The sequence below is a fragment of the Microtus oregoni genome, unplaced genomic scaffold (genome assembly GCF_018167655.1).
Source record: "Microtus oregoni isolate MIOR12 unplaced genomic scaffold, Mior012 000025F_ref0000491, whole genome shotgun sequence".
In the NCBI taxonomy this organism is placed as follows: domain Eukaryota; kingdom Metazoa; phylum Chordata; class Mammalia; order Rodentia; family Cricetidae; genus Microtus; species Microtus oregoni.
Window position 1 is genome coordinate 22,585,017 of NW_024543084.1, and position 16,383 is coordinate 22,601,399.

At 43.0% G+C, this 16,383-nt stretch overlaps 1 protein-coding gene across 9 annotated transcripts in view; it reads left to right on the forward strand.

Moving 5' to 3' along the window:
• The window catches only part of Dennd1a (DENN domain containing 1A), a 543,784-nt gene that overhangs the window by 397,696 nt on the left and 129,705 nt on the right, over positions 1-16,383 (forward strand). For all 9 annotated transcript variants that reach the window (XM_041675232.1, XM_041675224.1, XM_041675226.1 and 6 more), the window contains one exon: positions 674-799. In XM_041675232.1, the coding sequence (XP_041531166.1) occupies positions 674-799 (126 nt within the window). The remainder of the gene's footprint in view (positions 1-673; positions 800-16,383) is intronic.

Here is a 16,383-nt window from a genome sequence, read left to right on the forward strand (position 1 = left end):
GGAGTGTTCCCTTTACTTAGTTAACCATATTTTAATGACTGACTGTGTTAGCATTGTGCTCTGTAACTTCACCAGTCCTTTTAGCTGATCTTCACTGCAAAGTTCCAGCAACAGAAGAGTTTTGCTAATCAGGTTCTTACACCCAAACCTCTGCTGTCTCCATACCATGAATCCTTATAATAGCCACCAGTACCCAGTATTCATCATCCCAAAGCAGAAACTGGCAAATAAAATGTAGTGTACAATAGAATATTATTCAACCACAGAAAGAAATGAAGACCTCATATCTATGACTATAAAAAAAAACAGCATTGTGATACATGGAAGAATCTGGTCATGTGTGACTACCTGCTGGTCCTGTGATTTCATGCACGTGACTTATGCAGCATGGGCAGGGCAGGTAGATAGTTGTCCAGAAGAGGGTGGGACATGAGGTTTCTTCATGAGGTGGTGAAATGTTCTAGAATTAGATGGTTGTGATTATAGTGCAGCCCTTAGACCACCAAACTGTATTCTCTAAATAAGTGCTTTTAGAGATATATAAAATATACCACAGCAAGCCCTAATGCGAGGACACTTTTTCCCACCAAGTTGACCCTGTCCTGGGTGCCAGACTCAGCCATCTGTCCTTCTGTAACCTGCTCTCACACTGTCTTCTTTCTCATGTCACCAGATCTCTTCCCTGAAGAACAGGCTGAAGAAGGTCTCTACAACCACAGGCGATGGGGTGGCCAGAGCCTTTCTCAAAGCCCAGGCTGCTTTCTTTGGCAGCTACCGGAATGCACTGAAAATTGAGCCGGTGAGTAGCCTCATAGCGTGTGACAGCATCCATGTTTGGTTAGGGATCCGATGGCTATGAAAAATCCTTGGTTCACCTCAAAAAGGTGTGTTGTGTGTTTGTGTGTAGTAGAGGGTCTTGGGTGAAGGAGTCTTACGAGGCCTTCTTTTTCTGTGAAGGGAAGACTTGAAAGCACCCCCCTGCCTGTGTTAAATCACATGCCAGGTCCTTCATGGTTGTCCAGCTCTCACTGAAGGTTCACAGGTCAACTGATAGTGACAATTAGCTCTACTTTCCAAATGAGAACACCAAGGGTTCAGGGAAAAGAATGGTTTGCCAACAGTTCCAAAGCTCATGATTTTGTCCTATGCCTCACTGCCCCCTGTCTTTCAAAAGGTCTCCTCATCCTAGAGATTCACTTTTTGATGGCTCTTGTATATATAATCATGGTTTAAATGACAGCAACACACAGTTCCAATTCTGACATGACCTTGGACCCAGACAAACCAATCAAGTGTTAAGAGTTGGTATAATTAAGGAAATGTTGTCCTCACCCCTGTCTTGGAGAGTGAGAGAGCTGGCCCACTATTTCTCCAGGGTTGGTTGGACCCAGCAAGCTGGACACATTTTCACCCTGGTACTTACCTCATAGTTTTCACATGCATTTCTAGAATCCAGGTACGTGTTGCTAGATACAAGCTGGACATATGAGCCCCCAGAGGAGTTGTTTTTGGTTGAGATTGACTGACAGGCTCTGGGTTAAAGAGCAGAAACCCAGGAGTTTAAAGGATGGCTTTATACTTCTTAGATGTATAAAAGTTGAACAAATCACTCCATGAGGTTAAAATTTACTTTCTTCACCTGCAAAATTTGAATAAGCCTGCTTGCCTGTCACGTCTGGTTGCTGTCAGCATCACACCAGCCCTAAAATTTGTCACAAGAAAGGTGAGACCTGCATGGGGTCTGATGAGTGAGGCTTGAAGGAACAGAACTGAAATGCCCTACTGTGCTGCAAATGTGGGCTGTTGAGCATATCACGACTTGGCGGCAATACTCCTGTGTCTGGAGTGGGAGGTTGAACTGAGCCAGATGTGGCAGAGGCTTGGATGTTGGTCTAGGAGTGTGCACTTTACTCTGTAGGAGCATATTGTTCTGAGTGAAGATGTGATATGCTGATGGCAGGTTTGAGTAGTCAGACAATGTTGGGCTATACCAGGAGAAGTTTCCATGGTGGAAGAAAGGACTTGACCAAGCAATAGATGAAATATAGGAGGCACATGGCATATAATGTCAAGTGGCTCCTGAGATTGGGAAGAGGAGAGAGGATGGTGATGCTTCTGGTAAGAAAGGGGAAAGCCTGATACCATGGTATTCATACCAGTGGGATTTGTAATGGAAATGAATTGGCAAAGACTTAATGTTCACAGTAAACATTGGTAAGATGCCTTATGTATCTGTATAACTCCACGTAATACATACTATATATATAATAATACACACACACACACACACATACAGGTTTGTCTGTAGATGTGGCACATTTCCTTGAATCTAAGTTATCATTTGTCATAAGATACACCTTTGTTGTAGATGTACCTTTGCTGTGGTGGTAAAGAAAAGAAAGCATGACATCAATTATCAGACACATCCATGTTTCAGTGGGAAGAAGTTTTTATCTAAGAATCAATGAGATATGGCAGAACCATCATGCTTTCACTCTCATTCATCTGTGCAAGAGTAGCTTTTGTCTGTAAAGCAAAACGGAAAACCAGAAGGCAAAGTCCCATTTAAGTGTTGTGCTTATAGTGATCACCTTGTTACCTAAGTGGATTTTAAGCTGTAAATTTAATTATATCCGTTTCTCCTCATCTGAAAAATGGAATAGTACAGTTCCTCTTGCAAAATTGTTTAGAATGACTGCAGAGCACACATGAATGTGAAAAGCTACTGCAAGGCTGTAAGAATGGCATGTTAGGTAATGATCTGGGATATGGGGCAGACAGTGCTACAGGACAGAAATGCTTCCCATTGATCATATCTTTTAGCCATTTGTATACCTATAAAATGTACCAATTGGAGCTAAAAAGATGGCTTAGTAGTTAAGAATGCATATTATTCTTATAGAAAACCTGAGCAGTTCCCAGTACTTACATTAGGTGACTCACAACCACCTGTATGTAATTTGTGCATCAGAAGATCTGGTACCTTCTTCTAGCCTCATGAACAACACTCTTCAAGCACATAAACACACCCACACATACTCATGATAGATAGATAGATAGATAGATAGATAGATAGATAGATAGATAGATAATGTGCATTATCTACCTAGTTAGTACTAGATAGTTAGGTTGGAGATGTAGCTCAGTAGTAGAAAGCCTGCCTAGTATACACAAGGCCCTGAGTTCTAACCATTGCACTGAGAGAATAAAATAAAATAAACAGCACTTGCTCTTGGCTAAAATGTTTTAAGAAACAGAACTAGAAATAAGCCCCCTGGTCCCATCATCTAGAGTTGAAGTGGTGTCTCTTGTCTTCTATTTGCTTTTGGTTCATTTTGATTGGAGTCTTGAGTTTTAGTTTAGTTTTGTTTACTTCTTTTAAGCCTTTGAGGTGTCCTTGACAAATCCAGTATCCCACTTCCTAGTCGTTTTTGCCTTTTAGTTATGAGTAAGCACTTTTTACATCATATAAAATCTCTTATCAATTATCATTGATGAAAGCCTCTGGACCACAGTTACCTGGGAGGCTTCCAAAAGGGTAAATATGTAAGCTCAATGACAGATTGTTATCTAGTTCCTGTGATCTGAAATCAGGGCCAAGGCCCACACATTATCCTGTTGCTGGCCTTTATTGACTTTTGTTGAGATTTCCAAATTTTAAGTCACACTGATAAGAACATCTTTTTCTAAATCTTAATGTATAATTTGAATGATTTTTCTTAAGCATTTTCCCTAGCATGGATTTACTGAGTCAAAGGATCCAAGAACATTTAAGGCTTTGATGCTGAGGAGAAAAGGAATGGGTGACTGGGTACACAGCAGAGTGGAGGAGCAAGAGACTGAGAGAGAACCTGCAGTGAAGAGGACCCTCAGTAGCCCAGAAGTCTCTGCTGACCCCTCTGCCACACCTGCTCTTCATACTTGATTGCTGCTGTTCAGACTGGTGTGGTGGCCTCCCACCCAGAACAGGGCTCTGTGGTAGTAGGAAACTGGTGAATTCAGAGCAACCACTGGCATTGCTCTGAAAACACAAACTACTGCTGTCTGCTCTGCTCCTAAGCAGCTGTGACCTAGGGTGCCTTCACACCTCTGAACCTTAGTTTCTTTTCATGCAGAGCCTGCTTCATGCAGGATTGTAATGAAACTTAAATAAGCCCAGCCCAGGGCCTGCCTGCCAGCCTCAGAACAGCCAGCCTGTCTCCTGTTCCTCACAAGGATTCCTCTCCAGCTAGAAGTATTTGGGATGCAGCTACTGCGGGGCCAGTTGATCCCTGCTTGCCTGTGTAGAAGGATTACCCCTGGCCTGAAAGGCTCCTGCCTATGGCTTAGAGCTCACTTGAGAACCTTTGTGAGTTTTTTCCTACTGGAAACATTCAGAGTGCCTTTCTCTGGCATCAGAAGAAAGGAAAAGGCCCTTTTGTTGAGGCTGCTTCATACTGGGCCTAACCTGGGCTGGGTGGGTCTTTTCAGGGCCAGGTGAGCTGTTTAAAAAGGACTTCCCTTAGTCAAAAAATGAGAACATGAGAGAACAACTGTGTCTATCCTTCCTCAGCATCTTTCCACAAATCAGAGTGTAGTTCACCTTCAACTGGCTTTCCAGCGACAATCTACCCAATTTACCTGAACTTTGCCTTGTCCATTTTACAGATGGGGCTGAGGCTCTCCTGGGCAGTGTCTCCCCAGAGTGTAGGAGAGCAGAAGGAAACTCCAAGACAAAGTTTCTTCCACTGCATTCTCTGGCCTATGTCTGTATTGGTTCTCACATGTTCCATCCTGTGCCAAGTATAAGCCATGGCCCAGAATGTAGGTGTCAGCCAGTGTATTTTAACCCATTAGACAGAAGAATGGGTGAAAGATATGAATGTCAAAGTGGTGTTGGAGGCAGGGGTTGATCCCGGGCATGTGTTCCATGTGCATGTATTATTCCTTGTCCTATCTGGAGGCTCTGGAGGTAGCTTCTCCCTGGAAGAGGGAAGGTGTCCACAGATCACAGGGGCATCAGATCACAGTTACCTGGAAAACATCAGTGGCAAAGCCCAGAGTATTTAACAGTATTGACCAAACAACTCGTTTTTCCCACTTAAATGACAGAACCACAAGCATCCAAAAAGCCCTGTTCGGAGAACCTCTTTATCCATATCAAGCACAGCACAGGCTCCAGCTCATTTATTTAGGCCTTTTCTTGCTCTCTGACACGCCTCCTGGTAGTTGCCAGGCAACTCTGGGAGCAGCAGTGTGTGTTAGGGATTAACTAGTTAGTGCTGGGGTCCTTTTAGCAAGAAGGAGATAAAAGACAAATGATTTTAATTGCTATGCAAAGGGTTCATTATCTGCTTGGTAGAAGAATGCAACTTTCACAGGGTAGGATAGTAGTATGGTTCTTGAATTGCCTTGAATGGCTCCCTTCTCCCTCCTAGAGAGAAGCATGCTTTTTAAAAAGATTATTCTGCTTTTCTCCTTTGTTTAAAATGATATCCAGATATCTGAGCAAAACTGACCCATCCCTTTTGAAACTCACTGGCCTCGGTTTTGAAGATTTGTTGCTTCTGTACACTCTCAACTTCTCTACACGGAGTCACCCCAGGGCAGAGCACATGAGGGTACATCCTCTGTATTTGCCCACTGTGGGTACTGGAAATACCTGCTCAAAGAGTTGAACCTGGGCATGTTGGCACCTGGAGAAATGGCTTGTTATGTTTGTGAAACATTACAGGTACTCTTTTTTCAGTTAGCTAGTAATGCCCTCTTAGGGCTAATCCGTGACCCTGCCTTCCTAAGATGACAGGAGCCCAGATCCTGCCCATAGTGCTGGGGTGAATGCCATAAACAAGCTGTATAAACACGAAGCGTCCAGCTCAGTTTGCTTCTACTTTCTCCTTGACCAACACTCGTGCCATCCACCTTATAGCGCTTATTTTTGCACATGATTCTGCTGAGTCATATTTATTCACCTAAAAATCCTTGAAGGCCATAGAAGTTAAAATAAAGACAGATTGATAGCTTGGCTTTCAAGCATGAATGCACCAGCACCAGACTGTGTTGCAGCAGGTTGGAACTATTCCACGTGCATCAGAATTTTGCTTGAGTAACATTGTTCATCTCCTGGGTTTGCATAGAGAAACCTGTATTTATGCTTACCTTTTGAGCGATGGAAAATTATTCTTAAGTAGTAAAACTAAGACATCACTACAACACCACCAGTCATGTAGATATTGCATTTATTTGTTTTCCATGATGCAAAGGGTGGCCAGAGCTCAGCAGATTAAATGTTAAAGTCCATTTCTTCCACATTGAATGTGGCATCATGTACATTTTACACAGCATGACACTGAGTAAGCCTCAGCCATTATTGCCCTGGCCACACTCCCCTGCTGGGCTGTTAGGTTGTTCCCAGCTTTCATTACTTTAGGTATACTCCACCAAACATCTCTGTGAATAAAGCTTTGGGGTATTCTTATTTCTAAGCCTCTTGGGTAGAAGAAATTGAAGCGTGTGCAGGAGCCTGACTATGGGTGCCAGCTGTCCCAGTGTGGGGTAAAGGCCAGTTTCAGCTGATTCACGTGAGAGAGACTCCGAGTGGGACATACCAAGGATCTCTGATGGGCTGTGGTATACGTGGACTCCTAGAGCACTCATAGGCTAGTGACTAATTTCCCATGTTTCCATTTTGAGCCAAAAAGGACTTAGACTTAAGACACTAAGCTTCAGCACAGATGAGAAAGGAGGAAACCAATAGAGTGGAATGGGTGCCTATGGCAGTGTACAGACCCTATGACCCTCCCCACATCTTAGGAATGGACTCTTAGTCTGTCTTCAGACATTCTTTTTCAGTTGTACGAAATATAAGATTTGCTGTTCTGACCATTGAAAATGACATAGCTCAGAGGTTGCTATGTTCATAGGGCTGTACAGCCATCACCACTGTCTGCTTTTACAGTCTCTTATCCCTCTCAACAGATCCTGAGTGTACATTATCCAGTAACGTCTCGTTTCTATCCCCTGTAGTCCCTAGGAAGTGGAAAGGTGCCATTTTGTCCCTATGTCTGGCTTACTTCGTGTTACATAAATTTAAAGTTCATCCAAGTTGCAATAGATACCAAAATGCCATCCATTTGTAAGACTGAGCATGAGCATGCTCAGTCCATAATAGCCCACGCATGGGCAAACCACTTTGTGTTTTCCCTTCCTCGGTTGACCTCACAGACTCTTCCTGTTAATCCAGGCTTTATAAAGGCGAATTGTCTCGCCTCTTGGCTCTTGTCAATAGTTCTATGGAATGTGTACAAGCATTGTACCTTGTAGTGGAGTTGCTGCATTCTGGGATAATTCCAGGTTTAACGTTTGGTCTGATTTGTGGAGCAGGGATGGAACCCAGGACTTTATACATCCTTGCTATGCTCTTCCACTGAGCCACACCTCAGCCCTGTGGAACTACCAAATTGTTTTCTTCACAGAACCCATGCTTTCATTGCATGGAGAGTGGTGCAGACATGAAGGAAAAGTTTGTGAAAGATTGTCTTGTTTTCCCATTTGTGTGGACAAGCAGTCTGGGAGTTAGAGCCAGAGCCTGAGCTGCACAGGTTCTCTGCAGAGAACAGGACTGAAGAAAGGTGCTCCTGCTCTCAGAAGCTAGTGCTCACACCCTCTCTCTCTCCTCCCTTTCCCCTTCTACCTCCGCCTCCCTCTGAACTACTGGTCATCTGAATTCAAGATCATATCCTGAGGATGGAGCAGAGAATGATGCTCCCAGCACTGGGCTTTTAGGGTTACCACAGCAGCTCTGTGGTAAGGGAGCTAAAGCAGTCCCAGTGAAGGGAAAGCATGGCTTTGACTCTGTCATACTAGTGGATGTATTTGAAAGTCTTGATTCTCACAATTCTCGTCTGTAAATGGAAATAGTACCTACTTATGATTATTGCAAAAAATAATGCTGGTAATGATATCGGCTGAAAGTTGGCCATTCCTGATTGACAGGAAGGTGAAGTGGGAAGAGGAAAGAATGGGACTGCTGCATTCCAGAACAGTGGTGTCCATGTGTGCACAGCAGGACACCTGGAACCATGCAGCTCACACAGCTTATGACCATTCCAATCTTCACTTTTGAGCTAACAGGGAAAATACATCTTTTATCTCAAATGCTACCGAGTAGAGTTGAACAAAATCCCATGTTTAATGATTTTCTTTCATAAGCTTTTGCTATTTGTTCAACTGTGTGGTTGCTCCCAACATTTGCAGGCAGGCATGGCTCAAGATGAAGACATTCACCAGAGTCAGTTTTTAAAATATATCAGAGAAAATATAATTGAAACACTTGACAGTATGGAACCACCTGTGACTTTGCATGCATAGCCACACTATGAGCTTCTGAAGTGCAGGACATGCTATTCTTTCTCGCACCTGGCCTATAGTGTCCATGGCACCATGATGTTTGTGTGACATAGGATGAGCAGAGGATACTGTCGGGCTCCAGGGGACGGGGAGTGGGATAGGCTCTGCAGTAGATGTCTGTCACCACCTCATAGGAGGAGCTGGAAGCCTGGTCCCAAAAGGCAGTGGGGTGCCATGTTCCTGGGTACCTGGTTGATACCTAGGATATTGTCAACAGCTATCCTTTAAATGAATGAAGTGATTATAACTCTTACAATGGCATTTGTTGTTTGGGACCTGCAAAGCAGTTTTGTTAAATAAATCAACACTTTTAGTCTTAAGGAAAAGAAAAGACTATGGGGCATTTATCCTGTTGGGGCTTTTTACACAGGATAGGACCTTTGTTGCATTTTTCAGTCACCATACAGGGATAGCCCATTTTACTGACAGGAAACTGAGGCCAGAAAGTATCACTTTTTCAGAATGGCAGAACCAGAATCCCACTCCTCCATCTGCCTGTGTCTGGGGGCCATGCTCTTTGCCCCACAGTGGGGATGACCATATGGTCTGTGTTACATACTGTTTGGGAGCCTTTCTGAGAAAACTGAGCTGGTTTTTCTCAGGAGTCAGTTCCTCTAATCTGTGTGACTGTTTCTTGACAAATACAGGTTAAAATAACACCATTTATTAACTATTCTGCAAGGGGAAATGTCAAATTTTTATATTTCTTTTTTAAAAACATCCCCTTAACAAATAATTTTAATTGCCTAATATTTTGTTGTTTAAATATTTGATATTTATAGTGATAATTGGATGAATAGGTAAAACATGAGTTTGAATACAGCCTTCCCCTCCTGTCCTGTGCTGACACCTAGTGGTAAGCTTCCTCACAACAGCATATCAACCATGCTCATGTTCTCAGCTCATTTTAGGATTTTTTTTAATCAATTATTCTCACCATAATAAAGGTAACTGCATTAATAAAACTCTGATCTATTAAAGATCCCTGTAACCATAGTTTTTATTTTAATTTGTGAATTTTAAGTCAGATATTATCAAACCTTGATAGTAGAAAATGCTACAGGCATTTGAAAATCTGGAAATAAGTGTGTGAACTTTCGATGGCCCCAACCAGCTACCAAACCTGTCCTTAGATACAAGCTGGCATGCTCTAACAAATAAGACCCGGTCACTATTCTTAAGGACATTACAGGGGTGGAGGCCAAAAATGAGCAGTAGGGCTGCAGTCAGGATGTAACTTCAGGAATGGAGTACTGTGGGAAGTGGCAAGGAAGGGTAGCTTCCCAGGGAGGCCAGCACCTGGATGAGATCCTTGAGGGCAGGAAAGAAGCAGCACATGCGGGGGTTGGGGGCCTTGGAGAAGCATTGCATAGACAGAAAAGGGTTTAGTCCCAATGTGTGATCTAGCACCTCCAGAATAGCGTTCCTAGAATTGGAGGTTGATGGGCTTTTAACCTCACAGATTTTGGAATGAATGTTTCTGTCGCCTACTGCAACTGTTTTATATATTTACAGAGCATCATGCTGGAGCCCTACTGTTTAGAAAAACAATACGAGGTTCGTTTTGCTTGACCCAGCGCTTTTCAAAAACCCTTCCCTTGCCACATCCATGTATTCCATCTGACTCTTACTCCTCTCAGTGGTTTGGGAAACACTGCTGTGGCTGATATGGACAATGGACTTGGGACACTAGCTGTGTTCTTCTTACCTAAGTTCTGACTGTGAATCTCAGAAAAAAAAAAAGTTTGTTCTTTTTCCAAAAGATTTTTTGTCTGATCAGAGAGAGAATTTTGGACAACAGGTGGTATTGAGACCCAGTTCCCAACCTTCATAGCATAGGGCCATTGGCTGCCATTTGTTCCCTAGGTCCAGCAACTTAATCAGCTTGTTAGATTAATTCAACCCAGGACAACAGAAAGGGGTGCTAATAAAAGGAAGTAGGCGAACACATTACAGAGGAGATGAGACTCAAAGTGGCAGAGAGGACCTAGAGACCAGCAATGGCTATGGTGGTGTTCCCAAGGCTGAGGAACAGTTGACTGTGTTGAAACATGCAGTTGGGATGGAGCCCCGCCCCGCAGGAGCGGGGACAGGAAGAAGTATGTGCAGAGACAAGGAGAGACTTAGCAAGACTTAGCATAGTGATAAGGGTACCATGGAGGCTGCAGCATGGATGCTTGAATTGCACAAGGACAGACCATTGCTGGGCAGCCTTCCCATACAGGCAGTGAGAGTGGGGTGGTAGCATGCAAGCTTCCCCTTCCTGCATTTTCTCCTCCATGTCTCATCGATGCTTCACCTGGGTCAAACCAGGTGAGCAGCCAGCTGGTCTAGAGACAAGGAGCTCCACGTGCAGTGCTTGGCCACATGTGTGCAGTATAGAGCAGGAGTATAGGGACAAGTCTCAACCAGATAGTTAACTATTTATGGACCCCTCCTCCTTAGCAATTAGTCCATGGTGAACAGCATAATGAAGCCCCTTGGGTTTTCAGTAGACTTGATGCAAACCTAGACTCTATCTCTTCCAGCTTTGTGTCTCCAGACAAGTTACTGTACCTTCCTGAACCCCATTTCCTCAATTATAAATCAAGGAAGAAAAAGATACCTTCATGGGACCTCAATGATCTATGTCTGGCTTAAACAGGAATGTCAGAAATTTGCACATATTGATTGGCTACCTCCAAACTTGAGTGAATTTGGTGAAGTCTCTTGCATAGGGATGATCAGCGAGTAGAGGTTCCATTTGCATTTGTACTGTGGTCATCTCTTCAAAGCTGGCAGGTGGGGAAAGCTTGTAAAGCATACTCTGGGTAACCCCATTGTTGGAGAAGTACTCTATATGTATTGTTGAATTCATTTGGAAACAGTTAAAGAAAAATTGAGATTCTGGGAGAGCTAGCATTAAAAAGCTGTGAAGCCTTGAGCATCCTCCTCCCTGAACCACAAAATTTTCATTTGCTAAGTGGGGCTAAAAATGCCACCCTCATGAAATTGCTTTGAGAATCAAATGCAATGGCAGATGTAAAGTCCTTGTCCGTGCTCTTCCCTGCCCTCCACCAGAAGCCTTTTATCCAGCAATGCCCAATTCACCAGCAGTCACATTCTATGGAGGCGTGGCAGGAGTTTGGAAAGCCTTTAGCTGGAGATTATTTTATGTTTGGTTTGCTGGTCCCTGCTAGTGATGTGACCTGGCAGGTCTCCGCTCAGCCCTGTTCCTGTCAGTCACAGCTCACTGGTATTAATTCCCTATATTACTTGCCTGCAACTGTCTTCAGCCGCTTTCCTACTGCACTGCACTTTCACTCTCATCTTTACAGCATTAACAATGGCCCGTAGGGTTTGAGGTTGTCCTGAACAAGTCGACTGCCAGCTTAAAAGGTCATAAGCATCTAGTTTCTGAAGGGAGCTTCCCTTCATGGGCAATGTCAAACAAAAATAGCATGAGAGAAAGGCACCTAGTGTTTATGGGCTTCTATTCTTTTTCTTTTGTTGATATTTTCTTAGGTAAATGTGCACGGTGTTATTTCTGATGTGCTAGATATGAAACTTGAAGCAGGGAGAGTTGAAATCACTTAGGTTAACACTGGGAGCAAGTGCTTTTCAAGGCCTTCCTCTACACACCCTCTTCTTGATGTACAATAGTGAGCAAAATGAAGTCCCTAAGCTGGGGATGTGCATCTATAGTTGAACCTACCCCTGATGGACAGATCCCTAGAGCCTAGAAATTTAAAGCCAGACTGGACAATATCACAAAGCCACACACATATACCCCCCCCAATAAATTAAGTTATATCCAGCCCCTGAAACAACTATTATAGGAAGACATGGGTAGGAGATATGATGATGAGCATAGTGAATGGCAAGAAATGCAAATAAGCAAATAAAGGATCTGGCCAAAATGTCGAGTGAGGTAGGTGCTGGGAGAGAGACTAAGGCTAGCCTGTCTAGTCTACACTGTCCCAGCTGTATCTTATCATCTTGATGATGGTTTCCAGAGCCTAGCATGGGTTTCCTCCTGTGGAATGAGCCTTCAATCCACTCAGGTGATTGCCTCTATAACATTTCTTTCACTATTGCACCCGTGGGCATATCTTGCCATGCTAGGTATTATTTTAGTCCACAGAGAAAACAGCTGGGTAGGGTATTGATGACCTCCCTCCACATCCTACATAAGCTACCTCTGGCATGAAAGCCATCAGGGAGGACATTTCTGTTCAGTACCAGTTTGATTTCTCCATGTCCTGTGACCAAAATGATACACACAAATTTCAATGAAATAAGTTGTCCTAGTTAGTTGCTTTCTATTGCTGCACTAAATGGCATGACCAAAAGTACCTTAGAGAGGAAAGGATTTATTTATCCCAATCATAGTGGATTCTTGAGGGAAGTCAAGGCAGGGACTCAAGCAGGAACCAGGTCCATGGTAGAAAGCTGCTTGCTGGCTTACTCACCGTGCCTTGCCCAGACTACTTCCTTATATACCCAGAATCACCTACCCAGTGGTGGTTCCACCCACAATATACTAGGCACTCCTACATCAGTCAGTAATCAAGAAAAGGCTGGTAGATGCAGTTTCTCAGTTGAGATTCCCTCTTCCAAGATACACCTAAGGATTGTGTGAAGTTGGCAAAAGTCAACCAGCACAGAAGATAAATGTGGATAAGAGCTTTTCTGTGCCGTTTATGCATAGAAGTCATTTTTCTTGCTAAAAACACCCCATGATTTATACTTCCCTGAGTATTGTCCAAGTGTGTCTGAGACTGGTGAGTGTGTTAAAGTCTGATGGTAATCTTAATTTTCTTTCTTTAGTCAGTGTTCTTTCTTACTAGATGCCAATGGGTTGTCATTGTTTCTCTCATCCTCTCTCTCCCTCCCTCCCTCTCCATGACTCCTTCCTTCCCTCTCTGTCTCTCTGTCTTTCTCTCTCTCTCTCTCTTTCTCTCATATACACACAGCAGTTTGACTAGACTGTCTGGAGTAGCTGTTTTGTTTCTGTAGTCTCATGTGTGCTACATAGTTCCTCAGAATATTTGAAATAAGTTTTAATTATGTAGAAAACATACAATATTGTACATCAAGATGTTTTATTTAATCATAGATTTTTTTTTAATTTTATTGATTTTTATTCAGCTCTACATTTTTCTCTGATCCCCTCCCAGCCTCTCCCCTCCCATTCAATCCTCTCCCAAGGTCCCCATGCTCCTAATTTACTCAGGAGATCTTATCTTTTTCTGCTTTCTACTTCCCATGTAGATTAGATCTATGTAAGTCTGTCTTAGTGTCCTCATTGTTGTCAAAGTTCTCTGGGATTATGGCTTGTAGGCTGGCTTTCTTTGCTTTATGTTTAAAAATCACCTATGAGTGAGTAAATGTGATAATTGTTTTTCTGGGTCTGGGTTACCTCACTCAAAATAATGTTTTCTAGCTCCATCCATTTTCCTGCAAAATTCAAGATGTCTTTTTTTTTTCCTGCTGTGTAGTAATCCATTGTGTAAATGTACCACATTTTCCTTATCCATTCTTCGTTCAAGGGGCATTTAGGTTGTTTCCAGGTTCTGGCTATGACAAACAAAGCTGATACAAACATAGCTAAGCACATGTCCTTGTGGGACTTAATCATAGATTTTTAACTTTGCTTTTTTTCCTTTTTCTTCAGAGTGTCTTAACCAGCCATGTTTTTAGTCTTCTTTGCCTATCTTCAATATTTCTTACTTTCTTTATTTTCTTATTTTTCCTTGGAAGCATTTTATATTATTATTTAAATTAATAATGATTTCCTTAAAGCATTCTTTGATGAGTGAATATTTCTCTTATTTCAATCCTTTAGCTTTTTGTTCTTAGATTTCTAAAATTTTATGATTAAGATATGTACTTCTTTCATGCTTGATGTTTTTAGCTAGTTTTAACATGATGCATACTTTTTTAAATTATTTTTTATTTTCATTTTGTGTATATAAATGTTTTGTCTATGTACATATACCACATGCATGCAGTGCCCATAGAGACCAGAAGAGGTTATTAGATCTCTGTTGCCAACCATTGGAACTGCCACTTGAGTGCTAGGAACTGAACCCACATCCTCTGAAAGAGCAGCCAGTGCTCTTAACCACTGAGACATTTCTCCAGCCTCTTATTTTTAAATTATGTGTATATGTGTGTTTGTGCAAGACTATGTACATGAGAGCTTAGAGACTAGAGGTGTCAGATCCCCAGAGCTGGAATTACAGGTGGTCATGCTAGGAATAGAACCCAGATCCCATGAAAAAGCAGTATATGCTCTAAACCTCTGAGCTATCTTTCCAGCCCCAGGATATAGTTTTAATCCATTTTATGCTTCTATCTTTCAGGCAAGCTTTTGTGGTCCATAGGGATATTATTCTGGCCACTTTTTTTCTCATAATTCTTTTGTGTGGCATTTGACTTTGATGCTTCCTCATTGTTTGTTGTAGGCAGATGCTGCTTGTTCATTTCCCAGCCACCCAGACCCGAAATAATCACACAGGAACTATATTAATTGCAACACTGCTTGGCCAATGACTCTAACATATTCCTAGCTAGCTCTTACTTCTTAAATTAACCCATTTCTATTATTCTGTGTATCGCCACAAGGTGATGGCTCAGTGGGTAAAGTTCTAGCAACTGTCTCCTCTGACAGCTACATGGCATCCCTTTGACTCTACCTATACTCTCTCTATATCTCTGTTCGGGTTTTCCACCTGGCTTTACTTTGTTAAGCCATTGGCCAAAAGAAGCTTCTTTATTAACCAATGGCAATAAAACAGTCACAGTATACAGAGGGGAATCCCACATCAGCTTGTCTTGTGTAAAACTGGGTTTCCTGACTTTAGAATGAAATGGAGTTCAAGAAAGCCTTTCTGAATCTCAGGACTGGCACTCCTGAAAGCGCTTTCAAGATCACCAGCCACCCTCTGTTGTTTTCCAGCCTCTCTCCCTATTTTGACTTGTAACTGCTTCTCCCTTCTCTCTGGTCTGTGTGCTGTTCAGTAGATCAAACCCTGCCTCCAGGACTCTCACTCCTGGAAGGGAGCCCTGATGTTTTCCCATGAAAAGCCAGAGGTCTCATGGGGCTATTGAACAAGACCACACCAACACTGCAGAGGCTGGCATCCATGCAGTTCTGGGAGCTGTTCTCAGCTGGGCCAGCATGCTTCTGCATGCCCCTAATGGTGTTTGGAGCTTCCCCTGCTCTTAGGTCTGTTGACACAGATGTCAGCACTGAGCGGGTCTGTCAGTGGTTCCGTACAAAGTGCTCACCCACTTGAAGTTTGAGGTCCTGGTTGATACAGTTTTGTTGTACATGCTGCACTTTGTCTCAGGACTTGCTATTTAGTCTTCTTTTTTATGTGGAGCTTTGAATAGGTTAGAGCATGCCAGGCAGTGGTGGTGCACACCTTTAATCCCAGTGCTTGAAAAACGGGGGGAAAGAAAAAGAGGGTGGACCACAGCACTACCAGTCTGCTGCTTCTACCCAAACCCCAGAATGCAATGGCTCTTTCTGTTTTGTCTATTTCTCCTTGAGAAATCTAACAAAATATAAAGTGTCTTTATCAATGGTATTAAGTGCCCTCGTACAACAAACATGTAGTGGAGGAAGCCAGAGCAGAAAGCTCAAGACTCTTTCAAGCCCTGCTGAGTGCTCTGGAGGACAAAAAAAACTGAAGAAGGTAAGGATGAGAGGGAACCCGGGGTGGGGGATGGGGAATGGACTTCTTGATGCTCTTCTCAGAAGCAGGGCATCTGAACCTTAACCTGAAAAAGAAATACACAGGCAGATAGCCAGGCTTGGAGCAAGCACAGAGACCCAAGGCAGAAGTGTGTTGGTGTGACTGAGGGACAGATGCAAGATGGAGCTACTGGAAGAACAGGAAGCAAAGGAGCAGGCAGGTGAACCATCATGAAGGACCATGTATGCTTGGGGAAAATCCACAGATTTTCACCCATGCACAGAAGAAACCAGTGGAGGTACTTTAGACA